Source organism: Dicentrarchus labrax, unplaced genomic scaffold (assembly GCF_905237075.1).
Source record: "Dicentrarchus labrax unplaced genomic scaffold, dlabrax2021, whole genome shotgun sequence".
NCBI classification, from domain to species: domain Eukaryota; kingdom Metazoa; phylum Chordata; class Actinopteri; family Moronidae; genus Dicentrarchus; species Dicentrarchus labrax.
This window is the reverse complement of record NW_026136714.1, coordinates 4,811,683-4,832,158: the sequence shown is the minus strand read 5'-3', so window position 1 is coordinate 4,832,158 and position 20,476 is coordinate 4,811,683. Positions and strand designations below refer to the sequence as shown.

The 20,476-nt window shown below is 40.0% G+C and overlaps 1 protein-coding gene across 2 annotated transcripts; it reads left to right on the top strand.

Moving 5' to 3' along the window:
- The first annotated feature begins 2,297 nt into the window (after positions 1–2,297).
- Positions 2,298–14,898, top strand: plekha2 (pleckstrin homology domain containing A2). Of its 2 annotated transcripts, none has more exons than XM_051422865.1 (12): positions 2,298–2,531; positions 6,322–6,482; positions 6,614–6,670; positions 7,201–7,249; positions 7,376–7,473; positions 9,283–9,414; positions 9,632–9,721; positions 9,806–9,874; positions 9,982–10,052; positions 11,238–11,301; positions 12,989–13,066; positions 13,193–14,898. In XM_051422865.1, the coding sequence occupies exons 2-12, from the start codon at positions 6,342–6,344 to the stop codon at positions 13,628–13,630; spliced, it is 1,287 nt and encodes a 428-aa protein (XP_051278825.1). In that variant the 5' UTR covers positions 2,298–2,531; positions 6,322–6,341; the 3' UTR covers positions 13,631–14,898. The 2 variants fall into 2 exon arrangements, with proteins under 2 accessions (XP_051278825.1, XP_051278824.1); XM_051422864.1 differs by lacking the exon at positions 2,298–2,531 and adding an exon at positions 2,730–2,885.
- Positions 14,899–20,476: the final 5,578 nt, after the last annotated feature.

The following is a 20,476-nucleotide window of genomic DNA, read 5'->3' as shown; positions in this document are numbered from 1 at the left end:
AATGCAGCAAGTGCATATTGAGTGTAATGGACTGAAACGTTTGTACTTTTGCACTACATTTTTCTCTTTCATAACATTATAGTCACCATTACAGTCACATATACAATCACAAAAAGTAAAACGTATAGTGAAATTTGTCGTCTGCATTTAACCTACTAGTACTAGGAGGAGTAGGCAGCCACTGTACAGTGCCCGTGGATCAATTCAAGGGTGATGACTGGAGAAATAAACCTAACACGGAAATCTACACAGCAAATTCCTCCCCCAGGACCTTCTTGTGGCAGTCGCTCAACCACTGGTCCACGGTGCCGCCAATATACAGCTCTGTAGTGTATTTAACAGAAATATTTATATTCAAGACTGAAGTCTGAATCTCTTATTGTTCCCAGGGTGCGAGTCCTCCCTCTGTGCATTGATGCACAGGCCGCAGGCAGGGGGTAGCCAGTGGTGGCTCCCCTACGTACAGCATCATATTTTGCATAATTTTTTTCTCATGCTGAACCATTTATCTTCTGCCGCAGTTCCACAGGAGATGCTATTTAGCACAGCACCCATCTTACAGTACTGTTCAACCCACTCGCTACTGCAGTCTGGGGGGAGATCAAACACATGCTGTTACTGAGTCTTGCTGAATTTTGTTCCACACAGAAATGAATGGGAAGCACAAGATACAAAAGAAGTGAAAGCTGCTGATGATGATGATAAATAAAATGATACTGTTGTTTCTCTTGTTTCCTGCACATCTACAAGATCGGGGGGGGTTTAGACGCACACATTTTGGTCTTAAGCAAACAAACATCATAATCTAACCACCATGCAGAAATATAGACACTAATTTCTGTGCCACTCCAAGGCCTCAGCCTGGTCACCCATGAACTTTGGAGACTAAGATGTTACATAAAGATCAGTAAATAAGTAAAAAACAAAACTATGACTAACTAAACAATATTAAAACACATATTATTCTCTGAAAAGGAAAATTTTTGGAGTTCTAATACCTGGATTTGACGACCCTCGCCCCCTTGATGCTACTGCTTGCACACTACATAGATGTTTCTGAGGTTTGTTTCTTCATAATCCATCTATTTTCTTCTCTCTGATGGTAAATTAGTAATTCTAATTAAATTAACTGATAAATGTTTGACTTATAGTGGTTTGCTTTTATAGGTATTTATCATGGCTGACACTGTGACGTCACTTGGCGGTCCCAGACAACCCTTCGACCAAAGCTCATTTATGTGAAACACAAGGCTGTTCAGGCTAAACGTGTTTTAACCAATCAAACTAACTGACAGCCAAATGTGATAGAGATAAAAACTCACCGAGCACATTCATGTAAGAAAATTTGCAGTGTTTATGGAACCATATTTATGGAATTTGTTTTTCCATGAGCTAAATTTGCATAAAGCGTATCTTATTTGCACAAACCTGACCAGCTACCGCCTTTTTCGTTACAATTAGCTCAAATGTGAATGCAAGACCTTTCTAAAAATACACACACACATTATATTTTAAGCCTGGTTAAATTTTTCTGTCCAGATATGTTTAAAAATGGTTGTTTTTAGGCATAAAATACATTGAAATGAAAGGAAATTACAGTATTTCCTCATCAGAAAACAGTATAGAAGGCTTTTAACAACATTTTGAAGAAATTAAAATAGAATTGAACAGTTAAATGACTTTAAATGCTCAGGAAAGTTTGGTTTGTACTCATAACCTCAAGATCCAGAGTACAGCCCCGCTTTTATTGGAATATTTTTTTATTCCTTTTACACTTAAGTACAGGACCTTGAAGTATAGGAAGTCATTTATTTTGGCACCACTGTTTTTGGCACATCGTCTTGCAACTGTCACACCTCCCATTATAATGGATGACACTGTTCTTCACTGTGTTCCTGTTAATCCGGGTTTACGCTCCCTCTCTTTGTAGCTCTGCTCGTTTATATGAACCAACTGATTCAGCTCACTGTGTGTTTCTGTCTGTGTGTGTTTGACCAAGCTGCCACCTGAGAGGAGAAGAGATAACAGATATGGCATGCAGTTGCAGCAATATAAGATACTGCGCACGTTTTATATCTATTTATTTCATTTCTAAAGTAGCACAAGCTTGTTTAAAATCAAATGTAAAGAAGACGCCTGAGTTGCATGGCTTATATTGTTCAAATATATATTTAAAAAAAAAAAAAAGCTGATCTGTGTTCAGTTCCTCTTATGAGCGTGCAGCAGCAGCAGTGCAGAGGAGGAGGACCCGGCCGGAGCCGTATAGATCACATCCGGGGCTGGTTTATTCTAATAACGAAACGACCAACCCGGAAAAAAGACAAGTCTTCTGTAATCCGATCACACAAACAAACAGGCGAGAGTGTGGGAGCCTGGTGCACGCCGGCATTGTGTAATGTACGCTGTTTATAAAAGTTGTTAAAACTTTTTTTCTGCCATGCTCCAAACCGTTTACCAAAGTCGAGTCTCTCCTCTCCGCTCCGGAGCCGTGCAGGGCGCTGGCTGTGGCGCACACTGACTCTCCACAGCGGGTAAGTAAAGTCAGTCGATAGTGGCACTTTGTGTGTGTGTGTGTGTGTGTGTGTGTGTGTGTGCCTCATGCCTGTGTGTGTGTGTGTGTGTGTGTGTGTGTGTGTGTGTGATGGTACTGTACAGTAGGTGTGGCACAGGCCGTTGGGTCCGGTGAGTCAGTGCAGGTCATCTGAGCTGAACAAATGTAACGTCTGTCAGGTGTCGCTGAGTAATTGTGGCAGATCACATTTTAAACTTTTCATTGCATGCTGACAATCACGCTATATACGTGCACGCCCATGAGCTTCACACTTGTCATTTGAAGTGGTTGAACGCTGTGAGTATCCAGCTGTCACTACAGAGCAGTGAAGAAAGTAAGTGATCAATCGTTTTTGGGGCCTTTTACAACTTCCCAGAGATCAAGGGAACGTCTACAAATGGCTTGTTTTATCAACCAGAAGTCAAAAAAACTGCAAGACAATCTGTTTTATGTCCAATTTTGAAGTATTTTGTTTGAGCAGTTCTATGTTATGCTACTTTTTATCTTTACATTGCATTTCAGGGAGGAATATTGTACTTTATATAGTCCACCATTTTTTATTTTACAGCTTATGAGTTACTTGTCAGCAAGGTTATTATAGTTCATTTAATCTAAAAACTAAAACTAGGTCTCTTAAATTAGTTTAAATTAAAAAAAAAAAAAAAAAACTTAAACGATATTGTGTACTTGTAACTAACAGAAATAAAATAAAAATGTACAGGAAATGTCTTTAGTTTTAGTCTTTTCAGTCAATTTTATCAACACAACAGGCACAAGGACGCATTGGCTAATACTGTTATTGAGACTGGGATTTCTACATGACTGTAAGTCAATGTATTTGTGTTGTAACACCTATTCTGAACTTCTTAAATCTTGCCCCAGACAGATACCCCATATTATAATGATAAAACAAACTAAAACTAAAACTGAAACTAATAAAATACTAAACCAAAATTAAACATTTTTCATCAATAAAAGCTAAACTGAGACGAGGAAACTCACAAACTGAAAATAAACTGAAATGAAAAGAAAAATTAAAAGCACAATAAAATTAAAATGTAATATATGACTGTATGAAAAACGTCAATAGATTCACCCCTTGACTTTGACTGAAACGGCAAACATCCACCATATCCACACATCCAAAATAATAGAACAGTGTCGAATTGATAAAACTCGTTTAATCCTAAAAACAACTATAGTCCGCTTTAGAAATTAAGCTGAAACATACATTACACCAATAATTTTTGTACAGCCCCTAAAAATATGAGGCAGCATGATAGAAAGCTTTACCTCAACCACCAACACCAGAGTTTTATCACTCATCAATAATATCCATAAATTACCACCTCTGTCAGCCAATCCTCATAACTAGTTTTGATACTTTTGCTTTGAAAATGACTCAGATCGCTGCTTCATTTTCAGTCGATCCTGCACTAAGTTAAAGGGTTACGCCACCGATTTTACGTGTCAAAGTCAAATTAATTGTCACAGGGAAGGAGAGCTCCTCAGTCCATGGAAACAATTGTATAAAGTCTTCTGTGGCTATGGAGGGAACTTTGTCAAACCTGGAGAAAATTTGCCACATGGCACCGTCAATTTGGGCTCCAAAAATGTTAAAACTCTTTGCACAAAGACATATTTACCAGGCAGGGAGGATCTGAGGAAAGATGCTACTACTGAACGCCGAGTTGCATTCAGGGCAGTGTAGGATTGAGCATTGGTGGAGCTTTACTTAAAGTAGGTCTGCAGGATACGGTAAAAATTGTTTTGACATATTTTGCGATTGCAATATGATATGCAATATAATCTTCACTGCAAAAACTATTGTAAGTATGACAATATGACCTTTATCTGGTCTGTACCACAAAAACATGTTGTCTTAAATCTGGAGAACAACATTACTTTATTATAACACTGTTTTCTCTCACATTTTACCTTTTGTGAAACAATTGCACCTTCTGACTTGTCCACAAATAAAGCAGATGTTGAAGCTGAGTGTAGGTGGGTTTCAGTTCACTGCTCTGGTTGCGGTAAAAAAACAGTGACACTAATATCACTGCTGTAATCTTAACACTCTGTCCTGTCCCCATACACACAAACTATATTTACATTCATTGACATATGTGTTTGTTATTCTGCCACACTTAAAAGCAGAAGTACTTTAAATCTCATAGAAATGTGCTAATGACTTTCTGAATTATATTTATTAGTAAAGTTTATCCAAATATACCACAACCTCACCACTGCTTCTCCCTGTAATGGTTAAACCAGATGTTTTCTGATACCCAAAATGGTTTGGTTATATGTGTGTGTGTGTGTTTGTGTGTGTGTGCATGCGTGGGATCTGCCAGTCTCAGCATTGGTATCTGTGTGACTTCTGCGGCATCATTTAGACTTTTCCATTACACCCAGAGTCTCTGCAAAAGGTGTCTGAACAGTTTGTATCTGTGACCTATTTCAATGGCAAATTGTTGCACGGCTGACGCATCAGAAGCACAGCCCACTAATTTTTCAAAAGCAGTTTCAAAATGAAGCTTTTTTTCCTAACAATCGACTTAAAAATAGTTTCACAGGAGTTTCACCAGCACAGTGAAGATGCTGGTTGTGCATCTGTTGTTGTTTCTTTGCGTCTCTGTGCTTTGTTGGATGACGTGTGTGAATGTTTTCATGGAAATGTTGACATCTCTTGAATGGTTTTAAGTCCAAGATTGTCCCGTAGAAGTATTGGCAGAGGCCTCAGCCATTCAGTCTTGACTGTATATTTTAATATGACTGTCACTGACTGTTTGTTCTTCGAAGAAAAAAAAAATCAGTCACAGATGTGGCCTAGTTAGCCAACACATTACCTTGGTGGCCACATTGCATTCAATTCCCTTCAGTAAATCCAAGTGTAGGGAAAGAAGAAGACTTATGAAAAGGAAAATGTGCAGAAGACTTGTACTCAGTGCGTCTGACTCTACAGTTTGTCATTGTGATGATTTCATGTTTAGTCTGCAGAGATGCAGCAGAAACAGCCGGGACTGAAACTTCCCCCAGCAACTTAAGGAGGATGAGATTATAAAATAGAGGTCTCGACATGCCAGAAGTCTCCTGACTCCCCTCAAACAATAAATAAAAGTATGTTTATATACAGATGTCTGCCGTGGATAAAATTCTTCTATCAAAGATTGGAGCTGAATGAGTCTTGATTTTGTTGAGAAATCGGTCAGTCAGTCAGCAGCTCAGTGATTCACATGCATGGCATCATCTTAATGAATACATCTCACCAGCACTCTGCCCCCTCCTCTCCTCTTTTTCCCCATTCCTCCCTCGTTCCTCTCTCTTCTCTGGCCAGTGGAAATGTGCGTGTGTGCAGATCTTGAGTGCAGTCTGTAATTTTTGGCTGTGGTGGAGGGCCTCAGCTCAGCCTCGGGCTTCAGGGTTTGCTGCTCAGCCTCAATCACGTCACATGAAAAACTGCTGAGTTTGAGTGGGTCTCTTTCTTCCTGTGTGTGTGTGTGTGTGTGTGTGTGTGTGTGTGTGTGTGTGTGTGTGTGTGTGTGTGTGTGTGTGTGTGTGTGTGTGTGTGTGTGTGTGTGTGTGTGTGTGTGTGTGTGTGTGTGTGTGTGTGTGTGTATTTGAACAGTAAATGGAAGATGGTTTATCCTCCACATCTGCCTGTCTGTCATATGAGTCTGTCTCCTTCTGTCGCTCCCTCCACATTTTGCCTCTCATTGTGCATCTGACTTGAGTATCTGTCTGTCTATCTGTCCGTCTGTGTGTCCCAGTGATATGTGATAGCTGCAGCATGCCATACTTGGACCGGCTGAACCGCGTATGCGGCTTCCTGGACATCGAGGAGAAGGAAAACAGCTGCCGCTTCCAGAGGCGATACTTCATCCTCGACACACAGGGAAATGCTCTGCTGTGGTATATGGACAATCCTCAGGTGCTCCACACATACATGCATGACACTCACTTGCACAAACAGCAAGAGGAAGTGAAATTGACCAATAGGAGCAGTGTAACCTTGGACTCTGAGCCAATAACAAGTCTGTGTGTTTGTTTTTCTGCATGCAGAACCTGCCCAGTGGAGCCAGCTTTGTTGGCAGCCTGAAACTAACCTATATCTCTAAGGTAAAACTGCTGCCTGTCATTTCTCTTTGCTGTGGGTTGTAGTTACATAATGTCCTGTGAGTGCACACAAATAGAAACATGTAAATAGGGTTCACGGATACCCCAGATCGGAGTTATCTGTAGCTCTAGTTAACGGTCACATGCAGAAGCAGACTTTGTGAAGTTTTCCAGATGTCAGAGCACTCGCTGAGCTAACCAGAGATAATGACATCTGGCTTCAGTGCAGCGCTGACAGCTCCTCCCTGGACACCCTGAGTCAAGGAGACGTCAAAGATATAAAATGTGTCTCCTCTCCTTGTGTCTCCTCTTCTTTCATTTTTTTCTCCACTCCTCTCTTTCGTCTTTCCTTCTTTCTCCTGTTTGCTCCTCTCTCCTTTTGATTCGTCTCCTCTCCTTTCCTTTAGTTTCCTCTTCTCTCCTTTTTGATTCACCTCTTCTTCTGTCCTGTCCCTTTGTCCCCTCTTATGTCCTTTTGATTCGCCTCCTCTCCTTTTGTTTTGACCTCTCCTCTCTCCTCCTCCTCTCCTCAGGTGAATGAAGCAACCGCGAAGCAAAAGCCCAAGACAGAGTTTTGCTTTGGTGAGTTTTTTTCAGGGAAACACTGAGTCATGATTATGCAGTAGCGCACAATGATATTCATTTATTTACACACATGATAAAATTAAATAATGCATTTATTGTGGACCTTCATGTCTATTTTTGCAGTCATCAACGCAGTTTCCCGGCGGTACTTCCTCCAAGCCAACGATGTGACTGACATGAGGGGCTGGGTGGCTGCTCTCAACAAGGCCAGCAAGATCACTGTGAGTGCATCACACCTGCACACACATTATCTAAAAACCAGATATATGTTTGTTTAATGTGTGGTTAGAAAGAGGCTGAATTAGCTGTTGTTGATAAGGGATTGGTTTCCAGAACGCAGGAAGTTGCAGTTGTGGTGGTGTGAAACCAGTTTGGTCCGGGCATGCGCAATGTGCCCACAAGTAGCCTCTCACACACTTGGTGAATGAGGAAATTGTGAATGTGCTTGAATATGATAAGACACACGTCACTGTGGTCGAGGTGTCAGAACACCATTGTGAGTGTTTAAGTTAATATGTCACGCACGTTAACATACGCATTCAGTTTGCACATTTGCATAATATTTGTGTGTGTCCATCGAGATGACCGGGGCTTTGTTGAGTGGTGACATCCAGATGTCTCACGACGGCAGATGACAGAAGTGTGTCTCTCTTTTTCTCTCACCTGCACACTGACACAGGAAGCAGCACTGCTCACTCTCTCTTTCACTTCCCCTTCGCTGGGAGGGCTTCTCTGCCGCCTTTTCTGAGTTTGCTCGGCCTCAATGAAAGCTTGTGTAAAAATTACTTCCTAAAGCAGAATGGACCTGTTGTAAATTCAGGAATAAAAATAAAGCACTGACTGAAATAGGATGGTGATATTTCTATTATTATTTTGTCTTCTTAAGACACATTAGTGAGTTTATATATTAAACTTACACTTTGGGACCATTTATTTGTTATATTTTCTTTTTACAAACAGGAAATCTGGAGAAGGCAGAGAGTGATTGAATTGCCTGACAGGAAACAAAGGTTTATATATTTAGAGTTGTGGTACCCAACCAAGGGGTTAATCTACCAATCTACAGTATAGACAGTAATGGATGAACTAAATCTTATAAGATGAGGATCTATTTAGTCATTTTGGACAAAAGCACCAAATTAATGTCCGTCCATCCATCCATTTATTATCAATAACTGCTTATCCTTTGCTAAACAGTAGTATACTGATTAAACAGTTGTACATATTTTATCAGAGCAAGATAAGAGATGGCAGTAGCAATGATTTCCTCATTCCTTCTTAGCATGCTTGCCAATGGGTAAATAAAGAACAACTAAAGAAGTGCATTGGACAGTGGACTTAATTTGTTTGTGTACAGTTTATATCTAAGGTGCACAAGTTATTTTAGTTTGTTGTTATAGAAATTAAATATAATATGTATTAACCACTTTTCCATTAGTGTATAATCACCTGAAAATAACCGGCTCTAAAGGTCCCATTCACGTTTTTCGTGTGTTTCGCGGCCGATGTAGTTTCTCTTTTGTGCTTAGAAAGGAAGGGTGAAGCGAGGGAGTTGAAATCTGCAACTTAGCTGCTACATGCCGCTAAATTTTACACATTGGACCTCTAAGCTTTGTTAGCATTTCTCAGTGATTTAACAAGTGACTCATGCTAACTCATGAGCTAACTTACAACCGTTGATACGTGAGTAATACTGTGCTCATCAGCTGTTTTTTTTAGTTAACAGTTCATAGTTTATTTGGAAGCACATTAGTATTTACTGTGACTAAGGACTACTCTTCTTTAGGTACAATGTTTACACTTTACAATATACTGTAAATAAAACAAATACAATTTCCTCTATTATACAAATACAGTAAAATTACAACCAAACATGACATATAATACATTAAATAGAAAAAAAGCTATTCATTTGTACATCCTTACTATAAAGAATATCATAGAATACTTATTTTCCCATCACAGTGGGAATTAAACCTGTAACCCCTAACTCGCTATTTAATGTTTCTTACCTGTTTGTGTGCTGACAGGTTCCTAAGTCTGGCCCTGCACCTCCAAGGTCCGACGTGACCGCAGTGATTAGTGACACTCAGGGAGGGAAGCGACAACAGGCATACAAGGCCGAGATCATCGGTGGCGTTGTCGTGCACACTCCCATCCAGGTATTAAAGAGGAAGCTGAAACATGGTTACTATGACGATGTTAAAGGTGACACTGATCATGGTAGAGGCCAGGATTTGCGTCAATGAGCATGGTTTTTATATGTCACATTGATTTTGTGCAGCTTGCCCTCTGCCTCTGAAACCACTCTGTGTGTAATCTCATATGTTCTGAAGATGGCGGTTATATGATAATAGTAATGACGATAAAATGTTTCAGAATGAGAGCGAAGAGGCAGACGGAAGAGAGAGGAAGGGCAATAGGCCAGGCATGCTGAGGTGCGGTTACTGTGTCAAACAGGGAAATGTGGTGAGTACCCATCTACTTATAACTGATTAACTCTGTTTGAGTAAAAGAGTTGCATGTGGAAACTCAAGTGTGTGTGTGTTTCAGAGGAAGAGCTGGAAAAGGAGGTTTTTCACCCTGGATGACAATGCAGTCAGTTACTACAAATCGGACATGGTGAGGAGCCAGACTTTTTGTATTTACTCTCACATGTTGATGTTTGTGTGGGACTGTGTGTGACTCTTTGTCTGTCCACGTCTGAATTGTGCCTACGCATGTCCCAGGATAAGGACCCTCTCCGAGCTATTCCACTGAGGGACATTCAGAAGGTCCATGAATGTCTCGTCAAGTCGGGGTGAGTCAAATGTGAAGCACTATGCGGTTATCTTTCCACTGCTGATGTAAACACATACGAATATTTGGTTATGAGCAGCTTACACTTTGAACAGATACGAACAGCATCCACATTTTTGCAGCGTACAAACTAACCATAGGCTAACATGGTTGATATTCAGACATTCAGGGAAGTTTATCCTCAATTTCCTTTCACATTCGTTTTTCAATGCAGGATGAAGCTTGACAGTTGTTGCACAGGTTTACCTCATGATCTGTATCTGATTTTTAGCGTTCTCACTTTTTATCATCGACACTTCACACCAACTTTACATTAAGATGAGACTATACCCCTCAATTCTGCTAGCTCCCTCCCTCTTAGCAAATTAAAAGAACTGTAAAGCCCAGTGACTCTAGGGGGCGTGACGTCGTCGCAGACCGGAGTGATTGACAGACTGACCACAGCAGTGTAGCAGGACCGGTGAGCTAGCAGTCAGAGCTAACCAGCCATGATGAGCTGCTGTCATAAAAAGGAGTATTGAACAAGAACGACCATAAACTCCTGTGAATGATGCGTCTCGATCAATATACATTTAAAAATGAGCGCAGCAGTTTCAATTCCCTCTCAAAGCGGAGCGTGGGGGAGGAAGCGTTAACACTGTTTGTTATATAAATGTATTGACATAAGGTAGTCCAAAGGTTGAGCCATTTTCGACCCGTGAAATACAAATTATCATAAATTAGATAAGTGTATAAGCAGTAGTAACACCAGAATTTGTTTTCATCCAGATACACTTGCTTAAAAAACAGGAAAAAAATACATGTTTAACCTTTGCCTCCTCTTCCTCATATACACAACTTCCACTTTTTAAAGAGAAAATCACACAACAAGCAAGTATTTTCTCACAGTTTAAACATCTTATTCTATTTCCATTGACCGTTACACAGCTTTTATTTACACTTCTTTATGAAAGTGGGGTTCAGCTACAAATAATATATTATATTTGAATAATTAAGGCCCATGGTTAAATTGTACATATAAAGAGTATAAATAATCTTCTTGTATAAATCCAAATCCAGATATGAATCCAGATATTTTAGTAAAATAAGAAAGGGATACATATTGTCTTTACACTGTTACATCTACCTCTGTCTTTAGCCACTGTGTAATTCAGTATGATCATTTCCCTCTGTGTGTGTCCATCAGGGATCTCCTGCTGAGAGACAACCTGTTTGAGATCATCACCAGCTCCCGAACCTTCTACATTCAGGTACAATCCCGTCTTCCTGTTGTACCAACCAATCAGAATGATCAGTTATAAAGTCTGATGTGATGTGATGCAGTTTTGATAATGGGACTCCCCTGTTTTTTAGATAGCTGAGCTCAACAGTGTGAGAACACTGATAAGATACAAGTTATTTTTATAGAGAGGCTTTCTATAATCCCAGGTGTGTCTGTTGTTTTGAGTTGTTTTCTCTAAATGCTCCACTGCTGATGTGTGGCACAGGCTTTTTTCTTTTGGGAGCATGAAAAGTTTGTTTTTGTGAAACGGGCACAGCCATCTGTTACCATAACAACAATAACATCCTGCCCGCTACCCCCCTGGGAGAACAGCTGACTGAGACAGTGGGGGTCAGATCAGATCAGATGGGAAGTGCTTAAAGAGAGAGAGAGCAAGCATTGAGCTCTTTTATTTTTGTCTTTGAGAGAAAAAAAAAAAAAGGGAAGGAAGCATGGCAGAAAAACTGAAACAAACAACACATAAACAAAAACACATTAAAAAAAGGCCATTTTTATAGCAGGAGGGCCGACACCACAGTCAAAAATCATTTAAACTAAAATTAAACCTGTAATTACAAATTCAACGTATCGCTCGTTATTGATATTTGAGGGGTTTAAAAAACTCAATAGCAATAGTATCTGATGATTTGAATATTTTCTTTATTGAATAATCTGTCAAGTATCTTCTTCCCTATTTTTTCTCAGTTTGTCTAATAACAAACAAAATAAAATGCTCATGACCATTTGTAAAGGTAAAAGTTGCTTTTTGTGTCCAACCAACAGTAAAAACCTCAAAGATAATTAGTTTAATATCATAGAAGACTGTAAAGCTGGTAAATGTTCACTTGTAAGAGACTGGAACCAGTGAATTGTTGGCTTTCGTGTGACTTTAATAAAAAAGTATCTCTTTGGATACCTGAAGCTAGGGTTGGACAAACTAGCAAGAGATAGCTAGATTTTGATAGTATCCAATCAGGGGTGGCTAAAAATGCAAAGCCACCCTATTTTGTGTCAAATTCTGACAATAATGTAATGTTTTTGTGTTAAAATATCTATAACAATATCTCATATTTGCAATTAAATTGGCATATATTTCTGCCACACCCTTAAAGTCTCTATGAATATCTCTCCACATCTGCCCCTGTGTCCAACTGACAAACACCTCCTCCCTTGAGGTCTCCCCCAAAAGCCACTCCCCCAGTACACATGAACACACACATACGTCCACAAGAGAGTATTGGGAGGAGGAGCACAGCACATAGTTAGAATACTACTTGAACAAGAGTAAATTTGTTGTGTTGTTAATATTAAGTATGTATGGCAGCAGGTGTATGTGGGATTTACTGAAAACAAACATACAGCGCCCATGTTCATTTTAATGAAGGTGTCAACCGGTGCAGTGATATGTCTCATTCATATGTTTTAATTGTTGTTGAGGGTTTGTATGGCTCACAGCAATAAATGACATCAGGCCTATGGCTTCACAGACAGTACTTGTTAGCGGGATCAATCAGTTGTTGGTTTTGGTCTTGAGATTTGTTGACAGTAAGGAAAATCTAGAATATCACCTGATTAGCAGCTATTAGAAAATATGATACAACACAGTAGGACACACCACTGCACAACAGCTCTGCAAGGCTTTATCTTGTCTTCTATCTTGTGATGTCGCTCTATAGACAGACTCTCCAGAGGAGATGCATGGCTGGATCAGGGACATTGAGATGAAGATCCAGGACTTCAGAGGTCCCCCTAAGGTAACACAATTGTCTCTCACCTTGACACAAAAAATAAAATATTCCACAGTTCTCACTTTCTGTTCATGGAGAAGTTGAAACTATGATATGATAAACACTGATGATGTTTTGTCTCTCTTATTGCAGGGTTTTCCGCGCACAGCCTCTCTCTATCGAAGTCACAATGCCTCCTCAGCGTCTCGTGGTCAGCAGAGCGATGAGCGCAGACCTCCGCTGGTCAAGTCCTGCTCCGTGGCTCCGGGCTGGCAGCCCTGGGTTCCCGTCCCACCGTGCGAACCCTCCATCCTGGATGCGGATGATGAAGACTGTGCTTTCAGCTCTATGCCCACCCTGCCTTCTCTCTCCTCTTCCTCCACCTCCTCCTCCACTTCCTCCTCCTCCAACTCCCTCTCTAACCCGAACCCCTGCCCCAGCGTGCCTCAAAGCAGCGGACTGGGCATCGTCACAGCATCAGGAGAAGTGGCTTGTGGCCGTCGGAGGCACCGCTCGCAGCCTCAGCCTCACAGCGGCTGCAGCTACCCCTTCAGCCTGGACGATGACAGCATCCGCACCACAGACGTCTAGTTCAATGAAGTCTGTCCAGACTCCTGTGTGGACTTAAGTGTTGGTACCTGCTTTAAAATGAATGTGACTGGTAATAATAGTATTCCCTGCTAATGAAGTGACACTGTGACCATCTGCCTCAACGCCACGACACGAGATTGGGGCCCCCGGCTGGTCTTGTAGCTGTATTGCAAACGAAGGATGCTGTCCAGCTGGAGGGGGACCAAGGGGTGCAATGTTTGTTGTTCACAGGACTGTGAAAGAGTATGATGGAGTGTTTTTAGTGCAACTTCCTCTGAAAACTTGAATAATCTTGTTAATAATTGTCCATGTAGACAAATTATGGCACATGCTTTCAATCTGTTGCACTTGGCTCCCATCGGAGATGTAACTGTCATCAAAAACCAGTTTTCACGCCTGCTAGAAGTATTCAAAAACAAGTGTTTAAAGGCATTTTAACACATTAGTATCCATAATGTTTATATTCAAGCTTATTTTCACTAAATACTTTAATATAATCTGTGTTTTTAGTTTCTTTTGAGCCCTGCAGTGTTTTCCCCCTCTTTATTCCTGAGACACACATTATGTGACAACTTCACATCAACTTACCGTCATTTAATAATTAAGAAACATTTTATTACTAACAACTAATCAGGTGTCTGGGGGAAAGTATCCTGTTGGTCTCATAAAAAAGGTACCAGTACATGCACTTACATGTCAACTGACTGAGGGCTCCTCTGTTGTTGTTGCCGGTGCAGACAGATGAGATGGAGTCAGCAGCAGCTTTTATGTGTTTGCACTGTTTCAAACAGGAGCTCTTTTTATACTTGGCTTAAGGATCAACTGTCAGTAGACTGTGACTCCTTTTAATAAAAGGAGTTCCGAAATAATACAGCAGTGTTTAGATGGTACTTGTTAGTAGAATGTACTGTCACCATCAAAGTACAGCTGATCAGCTGGTTGACAACTTTGTAAATGTGAGTTTCTTATTGCAGCATAAAGTGGGGAAAATGTGCCACTACTTCTGGTAATTTAATTGTAATTCGGCACTTTGCTTTTCCTATTTTTACTTTAAGTTTTTTGTCGCAGATATTACAGCTTCCTCTGAGATGATGCCTCTGATACTTTGTGTTGTTACACCAGTAGTCTCAGCCCTTCTCAGGTTCACCTCAAGATTTCATTGATGTGGTACCATGTTCATGCCTATTTCCGTTTTCTGAAGCTGTGTGCACTCATCTGCCTGCGTATAATGTTAATTTTCTTTCTTGTACATTAAATGATGCTTTTTATTTTGTCTTGTGTGGGTTGTTCTTGATCAGTTTGTTTCAGTTTGTCTTTTCACACTCCGCCATCTAGTGGTTGGTGGGTCGATCTACATTTTACACCAAAGATAGCACAGACCAACTCTGACAAGTTTTCTAAATTATCTTTTGTAATCAGAGGTTGACATTAAAGGTCCAGAGTGTAACATTTAGGAGGATCTATTGGCAGAAATGGAATATCATATTCAAAGGTATGTTTTCATTTGTGTATAATCACCTGAAAATAAGAATTGTTGTGTTTTTGTTACCTAAGAATGAACTGTTGGGAGACACCGTGCGTTGCATTGCACAAAGGCCTGTTCTCATTCCCAGGTTGTCAAATACAGGCCTGCAGAGTTCACTTACTTACGGTCTGCAACTTCACCACTAGATGCCACTAAATCCTACATACTGGTCCTTTCGACTTTTAAAGTTTTATCTGTGTTTTCTCTCCTAAGTGCAAATATATCCAACTTCCAGGCATGCAGATGGTCAGGACCAACGTATTTGACCTTTAATACTGTCACCTTAAACACGTGTACGCCATGTAGACACAAACACAAGCATGCACATGCCAATCTAGTGCCTAGAGGCTGTGTTAAGTGAAGTGCTTCACACGTCCAGTGCAAAGGTCCATTAGGTAAAACGCCTAAAAGTCTATCCTGACCTCGTCCACTTCCCTCTCTGCCTCCCAGTGCAGCTGTGTGGCTGCAGAGCCAGCGAGACTAAAATGTCTCCAAAGAACAGTTTAAATTGTGTCTGTAGGTAAAAAGGCCCTGAGTGCCTGTGAAATGTCAGCTGTGTTGAAATGAGTTTTCAGTCTGTTAAAGATAGAGCTCCTATGGGTGCTGAGAGAAATCCAAGCAGAAACATGTGGCAGGACCAACGGGGATGAAAGTTTAGGTTAGTTTAATAAAAGAAGGTGATGGGGATGGCAGACTACAGGCCTGTTAAAAACCTGATCTAAAATCTTCCAACAATATAATCAACTCCTCTGGTGAGCTTCTCATCTCTAGAAACAATAAAGAGATAAAAAAGTCTGAAAACATGGTGACACACTATAAGCCTTCAAGGTTTAATTTCTGCACAAACATGATGTAAAGGTCACGTAGCACTTCAGTCTGACGCCTGTGAGTGACAGGCAGCTCGGAGGGCAGACAGACACACTGCTCCCCTAAATGTTAATGTTCCCACATGGATGACTCTGCACCAGACTGCTCTCTCTCTCTCTCTCTGCCTCTTTCTGATGTCATTACACTCTGGTGATTTTCACCCCTAAATAAAGTCACTGCTGCTGAATGGTTATGCTGTGTTGCTTGTTCAGTGGCTTCAGCTCAGGTATGTAATATGTTCACGATGAAGACATTGAAAATAGTGTGTTTTGTTTGGGGTTTTCTTTTGGACTTTGTCACATTGATTTCTTTGTTTTCAATCGTTCCACTGTTAGTGCTGTTTGCAGAAGGACGCCACTAGAGGGAGCTGCAACACACCATACTGTCTAGGTCTACTGTGTCTAGACTGTGCATTAACGAGCTAATAGAGCAGTCCTGTTCTCTTTGAAACTCGGTTACCCATAATTCCATTCAATATCAATCACAATGTAAAAGCATGACAAAAATTATGACTTGAGGATCATGTGCCAGCTGCTGTGGAACAGATACAACAGTTTCCTGTGCTCGACACTTGCAGTTTTGCGCATCTACACCAACTGGTATGTCCCCTTCAAAATAAAAGTCCCAACAATAGAGTTAAAATCAGAATATAGCCTCATTAGAAAAGAAGAATAGAATCAGTAAACATTGATTGACTCTGAATAAGAACTGTTGCTCATCCTACACCAAAAATAGTGGTCATTTATACTCAGTTGGCTGCAAATAAGCGTTATATTGACAAAAATTTCATAATCAATGAAATGGTATTCAGCCATATTATATATTCAGTAGTACAGAAAATGTGGTGTCAGTTGCTTGTGTGTTGTACAATCATTATACATTTGTGTCACTGTGTAATGTCAAGCACAAGTAATGGATACTACAGATAGACACTGTGAAACATGAAGATTATTGGTTAATTGATAAGTTTAATTTTGATCAAAAGAGGCTTTTTTCCCATGGGAATATGCACTATAATTGGAGCTATACTGGTGATTGACCCTCCTTTTCAAGAGTTCTCTGGCGAGTTCCTCCATACATACCAATCAGCTGATACTATTGAACCAATCTGATCAGTGTATTGAATGTTTGGGAGAATATCACTGTAATGCAGCTCATGATAAGTCACAACACTCACATTCTTCAGCTTATAATTCCTACTTTTATGTATTTTTTTCGCCGTTTCAATCATAAAGATTTTTATTTTTTTGGATGTAGAGTGTTTAGAGGTCTGATGTGTGAGATGTAAACCTCTTCACTTACCACTAAACCACTAAGTGATCTCATCTGAATGCACATTCAGTCAGATCACATACTCTGAGTTACTAACATTTAACTAAGCCTGTGTCTCCAACATGCGTAATATGAAGTCATATTAATGTGGAACAGGTTTTCCTTCATCTGGTCTTGGAGGCCCCCCGTCTGGACCGCTTCCAAACCCCCACCCTCCGCTGTTCCCACATCAGACCACCTTACAAACTGGAGGTTGTGGGGGGGGGTTGGAATGTATTTTGCCCTGTGTGATGTGATTGTTTGCAGAGAAATGGGTTGACCTTGCCCTCTAATGCCACACACACACGCACACACTCGCTCTGGCTGGGCTGGAGGTGTGTGAGACAGACCCGCTGAGTGCAGGAGGTCTGGGACCCCGTCACCACTTCCTCCAGACAGAGAACAGAGGATCCAGTCAGCTGAAGCCAGGATGGGACAATAATGAGCCGTCCAGCCACCACCGCCACCTCATTTCAGGTATTATTGAAACCTTTGCCTCTCACTTTTTTTTTTCTTCTACATACACCAACAACTGTGGGATAAAATGAAGAGCTACAGTCCAAAAAGCCATACCCAGTTTAAGATTGGGATTAATTACTCAATATTTTAAAATAATTTTAAGATTTAAAGCACAAAAAATTGATCTAAATATATTCAGGTAGACATTAATGAGCACTACCTGTGATGTGTATAGCTTAATACAGGTTTCAAATAATAAATATTTCATTTAGGAAAAGATGATTTTCATATTATTTAAGGACTAGGACATGCAATCAGATATAAAATAATGAAACATTTAGATCAGCTTTCTGATATATAAGAAAATAATTTTTGTTTTCTGAAGAATTATTTAAATTTCAGTTACTGTTTTGTATGATTTATGAACACTGAGTTGGTTATTTAGTATATTCCAGCTGTTATATTTTAATGGTAACTTTTTAAAATATTGATTAGTTGCTTTTGTTAATGTCTTTTGTTATTAAGTAGAAGACAATAGCATTCGAAAAAATGTTATATTGTCTGATGATTTTGTGTTTTTAGATTATAAATTGGCGTTTATAAACAACGAAAGAATCAGAAAATTCAACTGTGTGACTTTACGTCAATTAGTCGGATTATATGTACCATGGTATTTTTCGATTGGGTAATTTTAACCTCTAACGGGGGAAGGTTTCCAGAACTTTTCGGAAAATACTGTAGCCTATTTGATGAAACTGAATTTTTTTTCCCCCAAACACACAAAATAATTTCAGATTTTCAAAATAAAGTAACATACTGCAGCGACCCATCAGTTAGTAAATTACTTATTTTGACTAGAAAGTCGTTTCTAGGTTTTGTTTCTTTATAATAATGAATTTTTACAAAGGAAAAAACAGAGAGATTGTTTTTTTATTTTCCCTTTTTCTGAAGAGTAGTGGTGTAACTAACCATGTCTGTGGGGAAGGATTAAAAATGTAGAGGTTAATAATTAATAAGAGTCAGCATTTTAACCTATTCGGGATGTAACTGCCGAGTGAGGAACAGCTGATTTAAAGCAATGTATGATAATTAAACCTGAACTCTTGTTGAAGCAGCTTTTTCGTGTTATTATTTTTTATTATTTGAATGCAAAATACTCTTTCTTCATTTAAAACAATATTCAGATCTGCATTTTATTTTATTTTATTTGACACGTCTGTTTATTTCCGTTTAGTCAAATAAATGACCTGTGGGTTTTTAAAGGGGCTCAAGTTGACCTCCAACAAGTACACAGATAATGTGATCAACATTATTCAGAGTAATCTTTGTAAACCGACAGCAACACGCTAACATGTACAATATTTACATGAGTAAAATAAGCTACTGTGTGTTATCTTAATTGACTTTTACATTTACAAAATAAAATATATTGCTCTGGAAACTTACTCATAAAAAGTCGAATCAGCAAAGTCGGGATTTGTCGTTTGCTCCTTAAATTCCTCTGTACAGGCGACTTTACCATTATAAACGTTAAATCAGGAGAAGAACAGTAAAAAAATGATTTTTAATCGTACTTTATAATTTCCCAAGCGGAGAGCTGTTTGGAGACATCAGCGTAAACAGCGTGTGTCTGCGAGTGTGTGTATTAATTGATAGGCTTATTGGTAGTGTATCAGAGCAGATCGGGAAACTTGATGGGTCTGCATTTACACACACACACGCACACGCACACGCACACACACACACACACACACACACACACACACACACACACACACACACACACACACACACAGGACACAGATCCAGTCTCCCAGTGGCAGCGCGATCTCACTGCAGCACCCGCTTGTCGCGCTTTGCACGAGAGGCTTTGCACCGAGCTGAGGGGTCTATCACCGGGGAATTTCATATTTAAACACGGTAAGAGCTGCACTTATTGGTGCTTTTTTTAAACAGAACATAGGCACTTGCAGGAGCGCAAAAAACGGGGCACTTTTTACGCACAAAAATTTCCTACAGGCTGCACTATTTTGTTTCATTTTGATGCTGTATGACTATTTGTTTTCGTGTTTTTTATGTTGTATTTCAGTTTTTATTCAAATTTAGTATACCAATAACAGGCCACAGTATATTCTATAGCTGAATGTTCCCTTGTGCCTGCTATAGGCTGCATCTCGACACATACCGTTACAATGGAGGAATAGTCAACATCACAGACCTCTCGCGTAAATTAAATAAAATATAACCAGAAAATAGTTAATGGTGCGTAAATGTGCCCACAGACACTCTGAATGAGCAGGTTGTGTTCAGGATGAAGGAGGAAAACGCGAGGGCACGGTTGCAGAAATCGGTAGAGATGGTACACTGAGGGATCCGGCATGTTGACCTCCCGATGACCCCTTCAACTTTAAACTCTGGATGCCTCCGATTATCAGGATACAGTAGGCTAATCCAGTCAAAGCGATGCGCGCTCGTGTCGACCCGCTGCTGCTGTTGCTACAGGCCTCCCGAGCCTGGATCTTTAATATGTGTGAGATAACATGGGTGTGCCCCTCAGATTAGGCCTGTGGGTTTTTTTATTATTTTTTTTAAATCATTTTAGGAAATGCACAAACAAAATCACATTTGGTTGTGTTTATGTGCAGTAACAGGTTATATTTGTGTGTTTTATTCACCAATATAGG